Source organism: Carassius carassius, chromosome 36 (assembly GCF_963082965.1).
Source record: "Carassius carassius chromosome 36, fCarCar2.1, whole genome shotgun sequence".
NCBI lineage: Eukaryota > Metazoa > Chordata > Actinopteri > Cypriniformes > Cyprinidae > Carassius > Carassius carassius.
The window spans coordinates 16397283-16419872 of NC_081790.1; the positions used below are offsets into that span (position 1 = coordinate 16397283).

General features: G+C 36.5%; 1 protein-coding gene across 15 annotated transcripts in view; it reads right to left on the reverse strand.

Annotated features, from left to right (window-relative positions):
• Positions 1 to 22590, reverse strand: part of nrxn2a (neurexin 2a) — a 372119-nt gene that overhangs the window by 278838 nt on the left and 70691 nt on the right. For 14 of the 15 annotated variants that reach the window (XM_059526521.1, XM_059526520.1, XM_059526517.1 and 11 more), the window contains 2 exons: positions 22028 to 22048; positions 1513 to 1527 (listed from right to left, as the gene is read on the reverse strand). In XM_059526521.1, the coding sequence (XP_059382504.1) occupies positions 1513 to 1527; positions 22028 to 22048 (36 nt within the window). Of the gene's footprint in view, positions 1 to 1512; positions 1528 to 11880; positions 11920 to 12122; positions 12153 to 22027; positions 22049 to 22590 lie in introns of all 15 variants that reach the window. The other variant, XM_059526527.1, reaches the window with a different exon arrangement.

Here is a 22590-nt window from a genome sequence, read left to right on the forward strand (position 1 = left end):
TATATAAAAACATAGTTGTTGATTTATTTATTTTTTTATTTGTATAGCACTGTTTTAAAGAGTTACTTTCGATATTTAGAATACTTTATGTTGATCAGTAAAATAAACCTGTGCTTGAATTCAACAGATAACTTAAGGGAGCATTTATTTATTATTTTTATGGTAAAATGGTCATGTACTGTGGGGCTTTGTTGCAATGCATAACATATTTTAAAGGAACACTTAAGCAATTAAGGGGAAATACTTAATGATATCTTTAGAAAACTTTAAAGTGGAACCTTAGGCTTTTTGTAACATGAGCTTACACTGAAATTTAATTTTTTTAAAGGGGTCATATGATGTGATTTCAATTTTTTTTACAAGCTCTTGGTACATAAAGGAGATCTGTAAAGTTGCAAAGACTAAAGTCTCAAATCCAAAAAGATATTCTTTATAAAAGTTAAGAGTCAAATCTACCCTCCTAAAACACCTCGTTCTAACACACCCTCACATGTCTACGTGGGAGGATTTGTTAAACAACAACAATCATTTGAAAATTAAATATTTTGTAATACTGCAAAAATCTTTACTTCTTGTAAATTCATTTATTATTATTATTATTATTAATTACCAAGTACCATTTTATAAAAGCTTTAAGGAACTTGCATTAAAAGATTCTCAACATATTAAAAAAATCAAATGCAGCTGATCAGAGTCCTGAAGTACAGGGTTTAATAACATAGCTGGCACCGATAGCCTAGAGTAGAGTGTGTGCGCTTAACTGCTGTGGCTAATGGCTAATGCATCCCTTGGAAATGTCTGTCAAATCACTGAAAATTTTATTTTATAAAGCAGCTCGTCTTTCATCTTGAGTCACCTGGCGGGGAGGATACGGTGAGTTCAGATGTGTGATACAGTTCTCTAATTAAACGGAAGCCGTGTGTAGGAATATATCTGAGCTCCCGAAATACAGCGCGACGAAATTCACTGGAATATTTGCCTGGGATGGTAAATGTGGTTATTTCAGCATGGATAGGCAAAGATGTGAAAACCCGACATGTGTGTCAATCACCTCAAACATGTCTTTTTTTTGCCATCGTCTAAAGGACAACATGTGTAAGAGCATTCAAATTTATAAAAGCTTTTACATCACTTCAAAACTCCCTGACCACTCCATCTGTCTGTTCTGATGTAATAGACAGATAAAGGCTACCCGCGCTTAGGACATTATGATTCAATTCGTGTGAGCGACCAAGCGGTCCCCTTTTTACACAAAAACCAGCTGCAGCTTAAAAGTAAAGACAAAAGTGAATCCAAATGTTAATGGCGAGCCACGTGTTTCTTACTGGCCCAAATCTAAATTGCTTGTGATCTTGCTCGTATCTTGAACGAATACAAACCACATCCAGGCCTTTGCGACTATGAAGGGAGCATGTGCATATCAAAAAGCTTTCGGCAACCATGTGCTCTCTCAGGGGATGAGGGCTGAGAATGTATTATGAAAATTGAGAGGAATAAGAAAAGGATTCTTACCTGATTCTGGATCACCTGTGGAAAGAAAAAGTCAAAAGTACAAAGTCAGAGGCACCGTTCCAGAACTTGGTAAAAAGATTACAGATGCATAAAACAGAAGCTCTACTCATTCTTTGATCTAGTCACATTTTTAGTCCTTACAGAAAGAAAATCACTAATATCTCAAGACAATTGAGACTTTTTGAACTGGCTTGCATACTGATTTGAATGAGAATGTGAATAACGGCATCTTAAAACAAGCTGGCGCTGTTATGGAGAGAGCACAAAGGGGAAAAAAATAGGTTGAGTTAAAAATAAAGAAAATAAACCGTAATGGATTACGAGGTCCTATTCATCACACCAAAACCACATACTCTTACAGTATTGAACAAAAATAAATAGTTTTTCCAAATGGCAGAAAACCTACAGTGTAAGTTCTTTTAGTGAACACTGAAACATCACTAATTTACATAGCACATTACTCACATTGAAAGAATTCATTTTGCTCTGTTCGCAAACTATGAATACAAAAGCACTGTACTTCCACTGGCAGCCAAAGCGGCTGTAATTCTGTGGAAACCAGAAGAATTTGTGCTAGTAGTGAGGGAGTGTGCAGGCAGATCAATGGAATCTCCCTGAGTAAAAAAAAAGATCTGTTTTATGTCTTAATCAAACACTTCAAGTGTATAACCAATATTTTATAAATTCAGAGGAAAAGTAGGTCCGCCTAAAATACTATGTCTCCTCTAGTGCTCTGTGCACATAAATGATATCAACCAGAGCATCAAAAGAATTTGCCCAAAAGGAGAATTACAAAACAAACATATAAAACCGTGAGCTTCTGTGTTTTCTCTACAGGTGTGGTTGTGTATGTTGGTTTCAAATCTCAAAAGGTTGTCTTTGAAATCTATTCAAACTAAAATCCCTATATCACAATATTTCTGTAATGGCTATTTGGGTAACAAATGAACAGAGTACAACCACACTGACATGCATTCAAATGAGGGTACACTATATATAACGATGGTAAATTTTGGCTGAAAGATTGACAGGGTCAAAAACAAGTGTGTCAGGTCAGGACCGCCTTGTCACATGAGTATTATATTTTCTGTTATGCATTCAAATACAGTTTCTAGTTTGCCAAAACAATAGTTGATAATAATACTATATAAAGTCTTTGTATATAATGCATTATAAATGTAGTTTTAATGCATTAATTATGCCTTATAATACATGAACTAATTGTATGATCTCATGAATAACTGTAACTACAGTTAGAATACATTATACTTATCTATTTATTGCTACACCTATTTTAACTTTGGTTATAATTAGCATATATATATAATCATATATATATATATATAATGCATTACACAAAGGCTTTATGTAAAGTGTTAGCCAATTGTTTTTTGTATATTATTGTAAAAAAAAAAAAAAAAAAGTCTGCTTCATGAATATTTTTGTGATTCATGATTGTACTTTATCTTTCGAAATAAAATTACTTTTTCAAATAATTATCAATAAATAGCAAGTGCCCACTGTGACAACTAAGGTCACATTATGTAACAAAAAACCCAGCTATGTGAGTTACATGAACTAGAATAAAAATATGTGACAACTCCCATTTCTCATACATCTAATTTCATACTGATTCCAGCAGAACATTTTTGACAGACCCAAAATTTCTCCATCAATGAACAAGATCCATGATTTCATGACAGTTCATCTGTAAGTAATGAACTGACTTCGCTTTTGCAAATATAGTTTTTAAAAATAAAATAAAATATCAGTTTGTGTTTCTATCAGTGACTACAGAAGTTCTCTCAGCAGGTCAGATGCCCTGTGGTTTACTTGCTCTCTGAGATTATATACCTCTACAGCAAATGATTCTTAGGGCCTGCAAATAATCATCTTTAGCACTGCTCATTACATGTTCCTGTTGCTAAACTAAAGGGGAGCTCACAGCAGAGACAGTGACAGTACAACATACTGTATCAAGACTCCAAAACGCCAAGATCAATGCAAATATACATTAAATAGCCTTTGAAAAATGGGTTAAAGCTATCTCAGTAAAAGCTAGTAGCCGTTGTTAACGTATGTAATTACAAACATGCTTTTAGTAAATGTCACATTTTCCCTACTCCATATGAGCGTCTGCCTCAGCTGGAGTCATGGGAAATGATAAATGTACTCACTCTCTAAGTCCAGCTGGCAACAACAGGCAAAGTGCTGCCAAGATTAGCCATCGTAAAGAGAGCAGTCTTGTTGTTAAACAAGTACATTTGCCACCTGAAGCAGACATTTATCATTTAACGATTTGTCGGCAGTCTGTGTCTTTACAAATATTACAGTTATAAAAGTGTGATGATAAAATACAAAGTAATACAAAATATATATTAAATAATATACAGTCAGGGATAACATAAATAGAAAATAATTATTAATAATAATAATAATGAAAAGTTATTGTCTCCTTCTGAATTCTTGAAGTTTGTGGACATTTTTTAACACTGTACGAAATGATTTTGTTGTGGATTGCAGTAGTAAACATAGAGAGATTCTGGTGGTAAAATGGACAGAAATTGTGCCCCTTTTATTTCTTTGGCGCTCAAGGTTTCAATTATGTGATCTTCAGGTGTGAAGAAAGTATTTTTCAAATGTCACTAGGATGAAAAAGTTCTGCAAGGAAGAGTGGGTCGCAAAAATCCTCAGCAGCAGTGTGAATGCTTAAAAATAACTGCAGAAACTGTTGCAGTTATTGCTGCTAATAGGAGAGTAACTAGTCATTGACTCTAAAGAGGCAGTCTCTTTTTCCCATCAGGACACTGGTTGTTACATAATCTTAATGAAAACATGAAATATGTATAATTTTTTTTATGCTTTATGTTTTTGGCTGAAAACATGATGACATTTAATGTAAAACTGCAAACAAACTGTCACATAGAAAATATGTCAATGGAATAACATGTAAGGGCTTTTCACATGTGAACTAGTTAACCCTGGGTCATTCTACACCCTGGGTAAATGGAATCCTGGGATATCTTGCTTCACGTTTCACACTGCTTATAATCTACCCGGGGTCAGTGTCATTGATTGGACAAATGCAGCATGTGACCTGTTTACATATGGCTCTTGGACTGTGCATTATCATGTTATATATTGCAGACTGTACTATGATTTTTTTTTTCCTGAACTGACTTTTCAATGAACTATTAATATAAGCTAAATATAACGATTGCAGTTAATAGTGTTCACTGTCTGTTTGATTATGTGTAATTTGTAACTAACTGCATGATTCTTACTGTACATTTATGCCATAGTCAACACTAATAACCTACTCCTAAATATAATGTAGGAACTTCAAATTGTCTCTAAAGCTGCTTTTTCAAATAATTCAATTTCTGACACACAAGACCTTTGTTCTAGCTTTCACTGAAGCACAAGATGCTCTTTAGATAATTCTCAAATCATTCTGAACATCATGATCATCAGGATTTACATAAACTCCTGGAGTTCATGCAGTTTGAGTCCTGCTGTCTTTAGAGCAAAAGGGGGAATACTAAAATTAAAACTCATGTTAATATTTTAAATCAGATTTCACTCCAAATTGAATGCTGCTAATATAATTTGTAATGATATAAAACATCATTTTCACTAGTGGTCTTGAATGTCTGTTCAGTATACAGTTAAGATACACATCTCTTCTGTTATGGTAGAAGCAAAACATACTTTTATCTTTTCAGAAGAATGGAAGCTATCTGAAAACTTTAACAGACATTTTTGTCAACATTGACAGCAGAAAGCTAACGGAAAAAGCAAAAGAAGAACTAAAGCCTAAACTAGATGACAAATGTTTATTTTCAAATAAAAGCACTCCACACTGCTGCCTGTCATGAGGGTGGGCACAAGGCTCTTGCTGAGGGTAACACTTTGCTGTGCTGAATTAGAAATGTTTTAATTGAAGAGATGGGAACTCAACATCCAGTATCTAGAGTTGAATCAAGGAACCATTACAGTGCAATGAATTCAGGCAAAGTAAACATCATTGGGACGTTGTTGCATCAATGACACATTACTGTTTACCAAAACATTTTCTTTCCAATTAGCAGCTTGCACTCATTACTCTAGTTTTGGATGAATAGACACACTGAATAAGGTTATGGCAGTATCATGCAGAGAAGTTTCACAAGTGATAAAAGAAAAACTGTGAAAAAAAACACTTTCCATCTGTTCATGTTTCTGTTGTATAGACCTTTGATAGTGCTAGAGCCCCCAATCCCTCCTCTCAAGACAAATTACTTGTTATTTGAGGACATCAATCTTTTCATTTATCAAAACGAATTAGTACATAATTATTTCCTGGAAAAATAATGTTGTGTGATAATGTGTCATCAGAGATGTATAGTAACGAAGTAGAACTACTTCACTACTGTACTTAAGTACTAAAAGGCGGTATCTGTACTTTACTAGAGTATTATTTTTTTCTCCTACTTCCACTTTTACTTCAGTACATATTTTCGATGAGTTTAATACTTTTACTCCGATATTTTTTTTATGTGCTGCATCGTTACTCGTTACAATTATAAAAATGTTACGAATCATTCCATTACAAACCCACATTACCACTGCCAGAACTGTAGATGGCAGGTTTGATGAAGCTGACACATCATTGAGCGAATCAAGCGATTAAGAAGACTGCGCGTGCTGACTGAACTGCTGTGAAGAGAGAACTGAAGATGAACACCGAGCCGAGCCAGATAATGACTCGTTCACGAGTCAAGAACCGGTTGCATCGGTTTTCGGATCACCAGTTCTTTCTGACAGTTTGATTCAATAAACCAGTTGAAGAAAAAAGTTCACCGGTTCTTTTGCGCTCGACGTAATGGCGTCATTGGCGTTGACTGCAAGCCTTCGGTTAACCTGGGCTCATAACATTAGCACAGAATCAGTTCAGAATCAATCACCAAAAGAATCAGTTCAGTTCAGATGCCCTGTGTGTCGGTTTGCTTTCACGCTGAATCACACATGCGCAGTATTATCAGCTCCTCGGTTCTCGAATCGGACACGTCTGAGAGAAACGGTTCTTGACCACTGATCTATAATATGTTATATATATATATAGATCAGTGTTCTTGACTCGTGAACGAGTCAGTCTGTTGTTCGTTATCTGGCTCGGCGTTCATCTTCAGTTCTCTCTTCACAGCAGTTCAGTCAGTGAACTGTTTGAGTGCATGCATTACTCCGGGATATTGGTTTGTTTGAACTCAGAGGAAGTGTCAGCCACAAAGTTAACAGCTTAAGTCATTTGTGGATTAATGCGTATTAGAGATGCGAACCGTTTAAAACGCTTCAGTTCTATTTGGTGAACTGAATGATTCGTTCGCGAACCGGATATCCAGACTTTGTTTTGAACTCTCTCACACAACAGACACGGAAGACAAGACAATGCTGAATAAAGTCGTCGTTTTTGCTATTTTTGGACCAAAATGTATTTTTGATGCTTCAAAATATTCTAACTGACCCTCTGATGTCACATGGACTACTTTGATGATGTTTTTCTTACCTTTCTGGACATGGACAGTAGGGCTGTCGCGATAACCGCAAAATTGTAATACCGCGCTATTGACAAGCAAACCGCAGAGGAAAGATAGCAACCGCAGAAACCGCGGCAACCGCAGTGTTCAGGTTTTTTTTTTTTTTATGAGGCTGTGGCCTTATTGTTTTTTTTTCAATTTGTCACTGTGCATTCAATGTTAAATAAATTATATTAATGATACAATATGGTCACGACTGTAATTTTCTCGTGAGCCGTTGTAGCTTTATGGTGCTCCGTTAGTTTTGAATAGGCCGGCTGAAACGATGGGAGGCGCTCGATCTCGTCCCAAAACCTAATGTCACGTTGCCAGTTTGGAAACATTTTGGCTTTCAACCCAATGAAAAGGACGAGCCAGCGAATATAGATGAGCCGATATGCAAAATGTGCTGCAAAAAAGGTTACTGTGACACTGCAATACATCTAATTTGAGGTCATCGGGACATTCTAAAACGCTTAACGGGAAAAACGCTTAATGTGGTTTAATGTAGGCTACCAATACAGTGATATTAACAGACCAAACTCACTAAACATCATATTAATAAAGTATATTATCTACAAAAATCAGATGATCCCTGAATATGAATTCAACGCGTTTAATAACACGTTAAGCCTTTTCCTCTCATAGAAAACCATCATAAGGCTTAACGTGTTATTAAACGACTTGCATTCATTTTCAGGGATCATCTGTTTTTTTTTTTTTTTTTTGTACATTGTATACTACTTTATTAGTGTAATGTTTAGTGAGTTTGGTTTTTAAAAATCACTGTCTTAGTACATTAAGCCACATTAAGCGTTTTCTTATAACGGTTTTCTATGGGAGGAAAAGGCTTAACGTGTTATTAAACGAGTTGCATTCATATTCAGGGCTCATCTGTTTTTTTATAGATAGTATACTTTATTAGTATGATTTTTAGTGAGTTTGGTCTGTTAATATCACTGTCTTAGTACATTAAGCCATGTTAAGCGTTTTAGAGTGTCCCCTGTCATCCAGCGCAGCTGCCCCCTCAAGCATCAGATCGCGGAGCAACATCAAAAAGAACAGCTGAGACCGGCCGACAATTAGGAGTAGCTGAAGCCTTTGCGAAATCTGTAAAATACAGCCGTTAAAGTAACAGGCATACATGCTGAAGTCACGGACAACCTCCGCGTCAGTGCCCATACCCAAGAGAGCGTGAGCAGATAACGAGCTCACACGCTATCTGCATGAGGAGTGCATCGACTCCAGCGCGAATCCACTGTCCTGGTGGGCCAGTGGTGACGCGATAATCAGTCAAAATTTCCGCTGCTGTCCAAAGTCGCGCGCACATACATGTAATACATGTTAGAACTTGATTTCTTAAAAAAAAAAAAAAATTATTGGAAAACGCATGTTCTTGTTGCTGTTTGGCATTTAACAATAAATAAAAATGTTTTAAAACGTCTCTGTCAGTTAAAATAAGCAACAATATATGCTACATAACTCAATGATAGAGCTTTGTATGCAGCAAAATCAAGATAAATTAGGTATGTAAAAAAAAAAAAAAAAAACGGCGGTAATACCGCATATCGCGCTATTGAGCCACCCATAATAACCGCAGGGGAAATTTCTTAACCGCGACAGCCCTAATGGACAGTATACCGTACACACAGCTTAAATGGAGGGACTGAGAGCTCTCGGACTAAATCTAAAATATCTTAAACTGTGTTCCAAAGATTAACGGAGGTCTTACGGGTTTGAAACAACATGAGGGTAAGTTATTAATTACATAATTTTGCTATCTGGGTGAACTAACCCTTTAAGGGGAGACAAGAAAATTTTCTCTCAGTCTGATATTGACTCAAATTGATATTGTGAAAAAGACTTATAATCAATATTAACAGGGCTGAATCACAGTCATACTGATATATGTAACAACAGCACAATTGTGTGTCACCCAGAAATTTAAATTCTGTCATTAATTACTCACCATCATTTCGTTCCAAAACTGCCAGACCTTCATTCATCTTCAGAACACAAATTAGGATATTTTTCGTGAAATCCGAGAGCTTTTTGACCCTGCATAGACAGCAATGCAACTATCACGATCAAGGCCCAGAAAGGTTATAAGGACATTGTTAAAATAGTCTATGTGACATTAGGGTTTCAACCGTAATTTTATGAAGCTCCAAAAATACTTTTTGTGTGCAAAGAAATAAACTGAGAAAGATAAACTATTGAAAGAAGGACGTTCCACATCAGAACACCTGCACCTGTGTCAGCAGCACCACACACGTTGTGGTCCTCTTGTGAACGTGTGGCAGGGACTGAGACAGAAGACAAGAAATTGTTGAATATTGTCATCATTTTTGTTTTCTTTGTGCACAAAAAGTATTCTCGTAGCTTCGTAAAATTACTTCCTTACTACCTTTCTGCTTTGAACGTGGTGGAATAGTTGCTGTATATGCGGGGTCAGAAAGCTCTCGGATTTCATCAAAAATATCTTAATTTGTGTTCTGAAAATGAACGAAGGTCTTATGGGTTTGGAACGACGTGAGATTAAGTAATAATGACAGATTTTTTGGGTGAACTTTCCCTTTAATTATTAATGGGGATTTTTCTCTCTGTAAATGGCTAGAGTACTTCCAAATGTTTGTATGTGAGCAAAACATACTTTATCAGGACCAACATCCAAATTCCCTCCAGTTTTGCACTCAAAATGAGACCCCGACATATGTGACCAAAAAAAAAAAAGTCCCTTTTTTCTCCAACTGATCAATCTCTTAGCATTTGATCTGCGAGCACAGCCAGAGGCCGAGCTGAGAAAAATGAGCCTGAATCCCTTCAGCAGCAGTTCGGGCTGCATTAGTTTCTCTGTGTAGAGCTGCAGCTCAAAAGACAAAGGCTGGAAACAAAGGTGCATGCTGGGTCATCTGCTACTCTCGTTCTTAACTTCAGATTTATGGGCTTACCTTTTTTTCTTGCTTTAAATGGTTAAAAGTATAACGTAAATAAGGTCTACTGAAGACTTCTGTCCCGCATCCTTGCTAGTAATTAAGGTCACTCATTAGTACCTAATAATTAACAAGCTGGGTCGAATTCCCCCCACCCACACTGTAATTAAAAGTCTATTTTACACTTCAGAGCCCACAGGGGCAGAGTCTTCTTTCTCAGCTGTCTCTTGTCTTGACCTCAGCTGACTCTGGGGCCGAGGGAACCATATAATCCTTCGGAAAAGAAGTAAAGCTGTACAGTATGTCTGAATAATATAAAGGACCTGACTGACTTGAGGTCAAATTACTCCAGGTGGGCAGACAGCGTGCTTTTGAGAGAAGCTCAAACTGCCATCCAAACTGTTCTGTTCAATAGCATATTAAACTGCTTATGTAGGTAGCATTTTAAGGCATCACTGGCACTGTGCTCCAAAAGGTAGGCAGCATAATGATTCTGATGTCATATACTAAGAAAGAATAGCATGTAGCCTTCTCAAAGCAGGCTGGGAGTTCTTATATATAAATGAAACATTTAAATTTTTTTTGCTTATTAGAGTAGCTTGTCAGTAGCTTAGTAACAAGCTAACACAAAACTCTACCGGAATTAATTGTGAGTCATGTCTCCAGAGTGCCATTCGTGTGGCATGCTGGGTTGCTGCCTGCGCGGAGAGCTCCAAGTCAGTCACTTATGAGGATCCTTTATGTTTGGGTTGCTGCCTCTGAAGGCAGCTGTTTATGAAGGCATCAGATAGCGAGGCAGCTTGCTAGGTTTTGGAAGAGGGCCAATTTAATCCTTAAAAATCAGGAGAATAAACAAGCACGATGCATTACAGCATGTTAGTGTTTGTTTGCAGTCTCCAGATTACAAACTCAAATACTGAAAATAATCATAACCGATTTGACTGTAAAAAAAAAAATGTTTTTAATTATTATAAATGAATGTAGTTTCAGCTTTGAAATTATACCATACTGACATGAAAATAAAGTTGTGAAATACCACATAGATCTGAAATATATTTTTCTTTCTACAATTTATATATATTGTTCAAATGTTTGGAGTCAGTAATATGTTGTTGTTGTAGTGGTTGTTTCTGAATGATGTCTCTTACGCCTATGCGTTTCTCATGCAAAACCAAATTTATATGTATGTATGTATTTCCCAAGTTTTTTTTAGATTTTGATGGAGACATACATCCTCATGTGAGCTTCATGAACCAATCATTAGCAAATCCTGCAATTAGCGAACCCTACTTATCTTACACAGGCCTGTAATCACTTGAAGTAATTAAGATTGACAGGTCAGTAAGGAAATCAAGGAACCAAGCTGCCTTCTGTTATTGCTGCATACAGGGAGTGTTCTCTGTCTAAATTTGTTAGATAAATATGACTGACTGAAGTGTTTTTTGCATTTCAAGCGATGGCATGGTAGACTACTCTAAAAATAATTGCAGTTTTAAAGTTTAGACTGACTACACTGCAATTCAGCGAACATGCAGCTAAAAGAATGTGAAGTGTATAATAGATAGTGTAATGACAGTTATCAGCCACCACAATGAGTCGCTTCAGCTGAAAGAGGAGGCAAGAAACATTTCAAATGGGTACATTATTTGCATTTCAAGTACACACCCATAATAATGAAAGAAAGAAAGTAATTTGGACACATTTGAAATTAAACACACATTCAATCAACAGCTTTCAGTCAAAACCGCTCATAATTTTTTAATAAAGCCAAACAGCTAGAATGACAGCAGAGCTCTGGCTCTGTGCATTCTGGGTACGGTTTGTGACCGCACGACACCAGGACCAAAACAAACATGTGAGGGAAAGAGTGAGAGCGTTACCTGCTGCAGGAGTGGCCATCAGAGGAGCTGCTCCTGGGGCTGGGCCAGTGGACAGGACAAGGGTGAGGAGACGCACATGGAGAACACACAGATAGCAGAGAATGAAAGGGCACAGAAACCAACGGGACAAAGAAATGGAAGGAAAATAAGGTAGATTAAATGAGTTGTGGAAGCAAGGGTTAAGTACAAAAAGAGGGGAATCAAAAAATAAAAATAAAAAGGAAATGGGAGAGGCCCCATACCTTGGCTCTTTAACGTCAGGTGCGCCAGACCTTGAAGGAAAAAACAGGAAAAAGGAAAAAAAGAAATAAGAGGGTCATAAAAAAGGTACGGGCGGAAACAAAAAGCATTGTCACAACGTTTGACTGCAGTTTGTGACAGACATCCTGAGGCAAACACGGATGCCAAACCAAAGGGGAGAGAAAAAGGGAGGAAGGGAAAATAAACACACTTCTTCAAGGGAGGGCAGTAAGAGGTGTTGAAGGGGAAAGAAAGAAAGGGAGGGAGGGAGGGAAGGGAAGGGAAAGGGTGAGGAAAAAAGCATTTCAATTGGCACAAGTGCCAAAAAGGCACTTGCTCACAAAAAAATGCTTTTTCTCCTAATGGAGCACATATTTAGTGTTTGGCAGATAGCATTCCTTAGATCACACACTTCTATGCTATAACAGTTACACCCATAAATGTTGCATTCAGAAGCCACAGACTCATAAAATAGCAAAGAGAGATCAGAAAGCAGTGGGGAAATGTCTCATAAAAAGCAGCAGGGACCAAGATAAATTCTTCCAAGCGCACAGAGGCAACTCGTCCCAGACGGTCTATCGTCTTAGTAACAGACAAAAGCCTGCGAGTTGATTTCGCCGCTGTAATAACGTATGCAGCCTGACAGCTCAATACCAATCAATTACACACACCGATGCGGGAGCCATTATCCGGCAGTTTGCGTTCTGTAATCACGATGCAGTGGTTGCTGTTTACTCCGACTAATGCGACCGAGAGTTGTAGAGAAACAAGAAGACAATCAAGAGGAATTGCTATGCAAATCCAGAGGAGAGCCAATCAAAATCGAGGGGTCAGGCCAGTGAGGAGATTCTGTTTTACATCAAATGCCGTAAACAAACTGGAAAGCAAAAGTACACAATCGAGATCACAAAAAAGAACACATCAGCTGGGAGCTTTGTGAAAATCCACATTAACTCCATTTATGCCTTTATGCACTTATTCTGTGTTTTGAGGAATATGATTACCTTCAGGAATGCCGCATTTTAGCTGTGAATGCTCTCTGGTGAACTGAACTGCATTCAGGGCGATATTTAATTGAAAAGGGAGAATGTTTCCTTCAAATTCCAAATGCACCTCCAAGGAACCGCATGGCAAAAACAATCCCAGATTTAAAGAGACCGGGCCTGCTTGGAGCTCTCATCGCCTATGCGTTTCATTTCCGTGAAACAAAGGAATATTATGATTATAGAGAGCAGAGTTATAGCGTCATTGTTCTCTCTGATGTTCCTGTGTGATTCCCTGACAATTACCACGGTTCCGTCCCTTGCCCTGCTACTTCTATGCTGCACTCTATTAGGGAGATAACGTGGCTGTAGAATAGATCATTGTAACTGGGAGTTACTAGTCATTGTGCAGCCAATTCCATAAAAAAAATATCACAAATTAAGGGAGCGTAACGATAAAAGACGTTGTTTTTTTTTTGCGAACAGAACAAGAGCTGAAACTCGTGAAGAATAGCAATATGCGAAATTGCAAGGGATACGGTAAACAATGATACTGAGACAATATTTAAGAAAAGCACAATGGCAATATCGGAACAATATGCAAGACTTATGTTAGTGTTTTAGAACAAGTAACAGCCTTGGGATATTGTTTTTGCTCATTTAAATATTCAAAATGCACAATACAACAACTCAAAGTTGTATTTTATTATCATTTAAATATTCTCTATGCTCATTTAAATATTCAAATATATAATATGACTATTTAAAGTCATCGTATTATATTATATTATATTATTACCAGAGCTGGGTAGTAACTGATTACATGTAATTTGGATTACGTAATCAGATTCCAAAAATTAAGTACTTGGTAATATACTTGTAATCAGACAACAGTTACTGTTAATTCATAATGTATTGTTTATCTCTAATTCCTCTCTTTCATCTTTTAAATGTTCCTTCCTAAATTAGCTAACCACCTACAGTATATACATTCAGAAAGTCTTCCAGTTTTGTGAACATTCACACAGAGACCAATCATTAGTCAGGTGGCTACTGGCTACAGGATTTGACCACTGGATTTAAAAACATTGAGTTTTAACAAAGCATCCATTGCTGATGAACACATTAATTTTGATTTGAATGAACACTTTGCTTTGTCTTTGAAAGGCATTTGTCTTTCCAACACATTAAAATGTGCAAATGTTATTTCTCATGTAAATGTAATGCAGGCATTCCCAAATCGTGCACCTTATGTATTTACTTGAAGTACATCCTGAGATTTTAAAATAAATATTTTAATAATTAAGTTTAACACATTTGCATGCTCATGCTTATATAATATAAATATATTAAATAATAAATAGTATGTGTTTTTATTTTTATAATGTTATTTTAAAATGATTTATTTCAATTTTACTTTATGATTAAATTAATTATCAGCTTTTCATCATTTCACAGTTTGAGAAACCTTGGCGTAATGTAATGTTTAATGCACGTCATGCCCTTTTTAAATCAATGTGATAAACGAGTCAAGTCAAAAGTAATCAAAAAGTATTCTAATTTTATTACCTAAAATGTGTAATGTAATGGATTATGTAACTAATACATTTTTTGTCATGTAATTTGGAATCAGGAATGAACTACAATTTGTAAGTAATCTACCCAGCTCTAATTATTTCTCTTGATCATTTAATCACTTCAATATATAACATTGACTATTTAAAAGCCATATACTGCATAAAACTGTAGCTGTTCAGAAAAAGTTAATAAAAGTAAAGTTTAATTGTAAAAATGCTTATTTGTAAAACTTACTATACATGCTAACATCCCTAATGTGATGACAAAGTTCTTTGTTTAAAGAATAATTTCAGAAAATAGCTAGCATGAAATACTTTTTTGCTGACATGTGCTGCAGCGTGACATACTGTTCTCCATCTAAAACCATTTAAAACAGCATTTTGCTAATTCTTTTATAATTATAATTGTTATTCATGCAGCTTTTATGAGCTCATATTAATTGAGAGGGCACATGGACTATTAGTACATTTAAAAAGTCATTTGTCACACCGCAGAACCATTTAGCTAAAGAAAATGAATAAAGGTGATAAAAATGGTAAAAACTTGAAATAGTGACCAGCACTTAAAATACACACTGTCCCTAATATGCTAATATAAACTGTAACCGAAAATCCTTTTAGTTCTTGAATTTGTACCTTCTGAAGAAATATTATACCTTCAAGTAAATAATGGGCCACTTGGATCAAATGCAGAGCTCATTAAAGCAACTGAATTCATTTTAATCCTTTTTAATCCAACAATTTAATAAATCTACCTATCTATCGATCCTTCCAACATGTCGTTCTTGACGTGTCTGAATACAGTAGTTATCTGGTCTGGTGAGGTGACATGAAGCCAATATACTAAAAGGCATTGCCTTTGAAGATGATCCATCATTTATGTGCCTCTCACACTTTTAGACACATAAAGAGAACCTCTTTTATTTATAAACGACCCCACACCCAGACTTTCTTCTGCATGTGTTTTATCTGTTTTTTTTTTTCCACAACCTGAAATGGTGTTCTCATTCATTCTAATTTCAGTTGCAAAAGCCTATAAAAGTGTCAGTCCCGTGATTCCATCCATCACTAGTCACATCTCAGCTGTCACATCTATTTCGTATAACAGTTTATGCCACAGTGACTTCTCAAATTTGAAAAATGAAGATGAAATTACCTACAAACTGGCTCATAATGGAGTACAGTGAAAAAGCCAACTGCATCAACAGATAGCAAGAGAGCACACAACCACCCAGGAATTAAAAAGCAACACACACCTTGTTAACAAATATTTAAACAACGATTGGCGCAGCAAAAAAAAAAAAACATGGTTGCGGAGCTACTGTGAAATGGAGGCATTTAGACTGTGTTTACATTCATATTTCTTGCTCAACAGCCTTAACTAAAAAGAACAAGCACACAGTCAGAAATAATTATCAAAATATTAATTGATTTCACTCTCTTAGTTCTATTACGTTTTAAAGCCGTACGAATTTTTTCATTTAGCAGTTTCTCCCACAAGCGTCAATTTCACTCAAGTTCTCTGATTTGTGAAGGGGCGGGGGGAGAGGGGGGATTTATTCAGCTAATTTAACCGAGAGATACAGAGCCGGACAGTAATGGCTCATGGAGAAGTCTCACTTCCCTCCTAGAGATGCTCACTGTAATATGAAACAGATTAGAGTGGCTCATATCCACTGAGCTCAACGGCCAAGGTGTTGGTAATTTCAAAAGGAGCATATGTTTCATGTAAACATTTATTTTCAGTGAATGCAAATGCACGGCATCATTGCTACAGCGCTGTCTGACGTGGAGAGGCCTGCTGTGGACGTCTGCATTGAAATGCGGTGGCCCATCTGCGTTGGCATAGCAACAGGCTCCCGTGTCCCCCTTAGTATGACGTTGTCGGCGCAACTAACCCACTCCCTTCCTGCCTGCTCCTCTCTCGCATTGCTTCTCCTGTTCCTGCTCTGTTATCATGGCCGTTCACCTCCACCTGTCTGGCTTAATCTGGATGAAAGTGGTTTTCAAGAGTTCAATTTGTTTAAATAGGTCAATAACAAGGCCATAAAAGTGTTTACCTCATAAACTGTTCTCTGGAAGAGGGGAGATATTTTTTAAATGGCAAGCGAGTATCGAACTGCATGCTGGAATAATAACAAGCATGCTAATAAAATAAATAAATAAATAAATAATTCATGGCATGCAAATCAAAATAGCTTGTTTAGGTTAACGTGTTTCCATTACAAGGATTGTTTCGGCCCATAAAATGCATATTGCAAAATGCATGGGGTGATTTAATATGCATGTCTTGGTGAATATAGTACATTTCAAGACAATCAACTAGAAAATGATTACATTGCTTTGCGGTTGCATAACATTCATCTAAACAGAAAGAAAGTAAATACGGGCTTTGCTCCACATAATTCCATCCTCACATTTTGGCCTATCCCTACGTTGCTGTGGAAACAAGGCAAAATGATGCTTGCTAGCTTACTGAACCCTATGGAAGTCAGTTTCTGCTACAAGAAAATAATTACATAAAATCAGCCCACAAGAACTACATTTAGAGAACGCTTATTATTTCAAAATAACATCAGTTACTTCAAGACAATATGATTATTTTAAGATATTTTAGAGATGCATCTAAAACAGAAACTCCGTTTTACATTGCATTTAAAAAATGACTTTATTTTCGAGTTGGTATCTAGGTTTGTTATATCTTAAATAAATGTAATATCTCCTAAAAGGTCACCAGATAATGAGATATTATCTTAAAATAATTTAAATCAAGACTGAACTCTCAATGAAAAACAATATTAACTCAATAGTTAGAATGGACATCATAATTTTGAGATTTCACATTATTTTTAAATATCTAATTTCAGACATGTATTTATTATTTATTTTTATTTTTTTATTTTTTTTTGCGATTACTTTAAGATATCATTATTTTAAGATACTATAAGAAATATTACTTAACAGAAACTACCCAAATTCAGTAATTTGACATTTTTAAATAATGACATCTAAAAATATTAAATTACTATGTAATGCTTTCTGAAGCAACTCAAACAATGATATATTATCTTTAAAGGGACAGTTTACACAAAAATTCTAATTACCCCATTATTAATTCACCCCCAAGCCATCCTAGGTGCATAGGACTTCCTTCAGATGAACACAATCAGTTATATTAAAAAATGTCTTGGCTCTTCCAAGCTTTATAATAGCAGTGAATGGGGGTCGAGATTTTGAAGCCCAAAAGTGCATCCATCTATCATTAAAATTGCTCCACAAGACTCTAAGGGGTTAATAAAGGCCTTTTGAAGTGAATCAATGCATTTGTGTAAGACAAATATCCATATTTAAAATGCAGTGAAGCACAGAGGAGAGATCAAAACAAATTCACTGCCATTATAAAGCTTCGAAGAACCAACTCAGATTATATTAGTCTAAAAAAAGAAGAAAGTCATATACAACTAGGATTGAGGGTGAGTCAATCATGGAGTAATTTTCATTTTTGGGTGGGCTATTCCTTTAATGTAAATCAAGATTATTTTGAAATCATTTTAAGAGACCATTTCATTTTATCTTGAAAAGATGAGATTTCAAAATAACCAGATAGAATCTGCAATAACGACGTATTATCTTAAAATAATGACCTGTGTGCTGGATTTTTTTATTTGATGTGGCAGAAACACAAATGCTGTGCGGTAGAGCAGAGCATTATTGCCACACACAAGATCACAAATATCATAAAAAGAGAAAAATCGCATGCTGCCTCCATCATCTGTGAACACTAAGAATTCTCAGGAAGCAAGCGACTGTCAGAGTCTCATAAGCTACTGGTGACAAGATGCTTTGCAAATGCTCAGTATATAAAACTCTGAGCCATAACAGATTCTCTATCTACTGCATATCAAAACCTGATCTCTGATTAGCTCCTGCATGGCACTGAATGAGAAACTTCAGAATATGCGGAGAGGGGATTAGTCTGCAACTCCTGGAGGCTCTCCTTCAAGATGGAGGATTATATCAAGGTCACTGAGGTACTAGGAGGATTGGGCATGGCAGTGCCAGCTGTACCCACTCTTCTGACGTCCTTACATGCCTCTGCTCTCACAGGCAGCTGATGGTCATGGTCACTGCGGTCAAGCCTGCTCTGCCTTACCTAACTGGAGCAAAAGTTGGATGCAGAAGAGCAAAGCATTGGTTTACACTCTGGAACTCAAGACTGGCACCGATGCCTAAGTGAGCAGCAGTGACAAGAGCATTTCCTTTAAGGATGGAAGCAGAGGCGGTATGCATGAGAGCATAGACGGCTAACTGAGGCAACTCAACATCCCAAAACATGCTGTCTACACGCACACCGTCAAGTCATATGACCTCGACACGGAGTACCAAGTGTACATGTGAGTAAAGCACGGCGTCCTGCAGGGATGTAGAGATTTGTATAAAACCCTGGGTAAATGTAATCTCTTATTTGCATACTGTATATGCTGCATATATATATATATATATATATATATATATATATATATATATATATATATATATATATATATATAGATAGATAGATAGATACAGTATGAGGTCAACAACAGTGAAAAAAAGTTTCAATCCTGTTTGGCTTCGGTTTTAAGCCTCCTGAAATGTATCAAAGCAGATGCAGAAAAAATTAAACCGCAAAACAACAGATGCTGAAATTAAACAGCATTTCTGTGGCTGCACAAAGTGCATTAATACTTAATGATATGTTTGTTTAGTTGGTAATGCTTTATAAGAAGGTTCAATTCATTAACACTAGTCAATGCATTTGATTTCATGAACTAAAATACTTTTTTTCACAGCATTTATTAATCTTGATAAATGTTAATTTGTAAATATAAGTGACATTTTATCATTAATTCATGTTTATTCACAACACACTAACAAATGATCATTTAGACAAGAAAGGGTTAGAGTCAGACTTGTAACCCACAGGTCAGGGATAGGGGATTGTAGGTGGAGGGAGTGAATGACCAGTGCTCTCTTCCACCCTCAATACCACAACTGAGGTGAAACCCTTGAGCAAGGCACCAAACCCCAAACCGCTCCCTGGGTGCACAAAAATGTGTGTTTGTTTGTTCACTAGTCACTGCTGTATGTGTGCATTTGGATAGGTTAAATACAGAGCACACATTCTGAGTATGGGTCACCATACTTGGCCACACATCCTTTCCTTTCCTTTGTAAAAATTATAAATTATGGTAATGCAACCTTTAAAAAGTTTGGAGACTAAAATTTTTTTTTTTTTTTTTAGTCTCTTATTCTCATCGAGACTGCATTTATTTGATCAAAAATATAGTACAACAGATAAATGTTAAATGTTGAATTAGTATTACAATTAAAAATTTTACATTTTCTTATTTTAACATTTACATTTTAATATATCTTAAAATGTATTTCTTTGATGGCAAAGCAACATTTTCAGCAGACATTACTATATTCTTTAGTGTATTTATCAGCATGTATTTTAAATTTAACATTATAAATGTCTTTACTGTAACTTATTAATCAATTTAATGTATCCTTGTCAAAAATGTATAAATGCTGCAAGAGTAAGGTTCGTTTTTAGCTATTGTGAAAAACATGATTTGAACAGAAACCCCTCTTTGATGGCTTCCTAACTATCTTACCTAAAAAGTCTTGTTTTCTTTTACTGTAATTTTTGGTGCTCGAACTAGACAAGTACCAATCTGACAAGAAGCATCATGGAAATCCGTGCAGATGGTATTTTCAGCAGCGAGGCATCTGACCTAACACAAAAACAGATTTTCTCATATTGCTTTCTGCTACAACACCTCCATCTTCCTGTGACCACCCAAACATGAACAGACCCATCCACAAACACTCACTGGATCTCCATGTGACAGAATTTTAATGCCGTACATACACAAATTGATGGGACACTTAAATCAAGCTTTTCAGATGTCACACTGCATTCCAGAGAAAGTGACAAAAAACGGAGTGGTTGCGAATGTGCTCGAATGAGTGTCATCTTTGCTTTCATGTGTTCCGCACTGGAAACAAAGTGCTGACACTGTGTAGAAGCTTTAATCCAATAAAGACACCAGCACTTGCTTTATATGGCACATCCCTGTCCAATTCTTGCCATTTGATGTCTGCATAGTACTAGCTCTTGAGCTCTTCACAAGGGAAACGGAGGACGATTAAAAGTCTAGGCTAAAAGCACACGTTGTAAAAGAAGGCCTCTGTCATCCACTAGTGTCACTGTGGCCTTTAAGATAACCTTCCTCTGTTGAGAACGAATACAATACAGACACCGCATGATCACAAGAGCTTCAATAACATAACTGAGTGTACATTTTAAATAGAGCAGACCTTTTCACAATAGACTGCTCCTTTTTCAAGACCTCAGACTTGTGCCTCTATTACATAGACATTTTTTCGCCATTTCCTTTCTTGCTATTTCGATTTTCAAACTCCTCACAAAAAGATATACTTTCTAAAACCCTGACTTTCTTCAGTGTATCAGTTAACAGTGTTTTAACAGCTACTGAATAATGCAGTGCATCATCATTTTCAAGCCCAGACATCACATCAGCTCCAAGGCACAACATAATACATTTGAAATAACCAAGGCATCATGGATCTCTTCGATCAGAGAGTCATTTTTCATCACTAGCTTTTGAGAATCAAGATTGAGTTGATGAATTTACCACAGGCCTCAGACTCAACCCATCCATCCACATAAAATATTGAGGTCCTTGGAGCTAAAAAACAAAAGGGTGGACATCACAAACCATGGCATTTCAGTTTTAGCATTCACACAGAAGGTGTTGGAAGGATAATATATACTTGGGATCATCTCCAGCATTCAAACTTGTGAGTTGTGAAGTGTCAAGCCTTGCAGGATTCATCTTCTACGCCTAACTGCGAGGTTCAATTTATCTTCCCCATGAGCTGTATATGGCAGAGCAGTTTTGTATGACCACTGCCAGCTGCCTTAATCCTAGCCTGGGTTGCACTTACGTGGCCTAATTCAGCAGATCTAATTCAGAGATCATTTAAAAGCTGCAGGGCTGGAGCCCCGAGCCTCCGGCCCTGCAAAACTGGAGACTGCGCATTAAAAATCCTCCAAATCATAGACGCTCCACTGTTTACTCGCGCATAGCCAGTATGGTGCATGCAACGGCACAATCTGACGCTGAATCTGGTCTTTGTCTCATGCAGGTGAGGGATTTTAGTCCACTCGAGTCAGTCAGCAGAACTGCAGTACAAACTGACAATGCAAGGAAGGATGACACCAGCATCACTTTCAGCTCTGGCATATCAAATATCTGAAAAGACAAAACCTCTTACCTCCGAGAACTTGCTGGAGAGCTGCAGCAGGAATGATGGGAAAGAAAAAAGAGAATAATAAATCAATAACACAGAATTCACCATTTGTCATTGAGGCTGTTGAAACTATAATGAGAAGAATAAATGCCATTGGTGAAGATTGTATGCATGTGTTATTGCTAGGTGAGACTTTCAAAATATCAAGTTAGGTTATGGTTCATATTTAAGTAAATATATCTTGTTTGAATATCAAATCCTGCTATTATGAACCAAAAGTTACATGGAAAACAGCTAAAATGCAAACTACTATAAATACACATTTAATAAAAGTATGTAGGCCTAATTGTAATCCTACACTTCATAAATATTCAGGTGTGGGAGCAAAACATCATGTGGATCCAAGAAAAATCATATGCATCAGTAAGATAAGCGTTCAAGGAACTCAGAGGGTGAAAGTCATTTTTAAGTGGTTAAAGAGTATTACTCAAATATCTGAGGGCATGTGAACTAAAATACCACCTGAGTATACAGTAAGTACGTATAAATGTTATTGGCAGCAACTTTAAAAAGCTCATAATTGCATC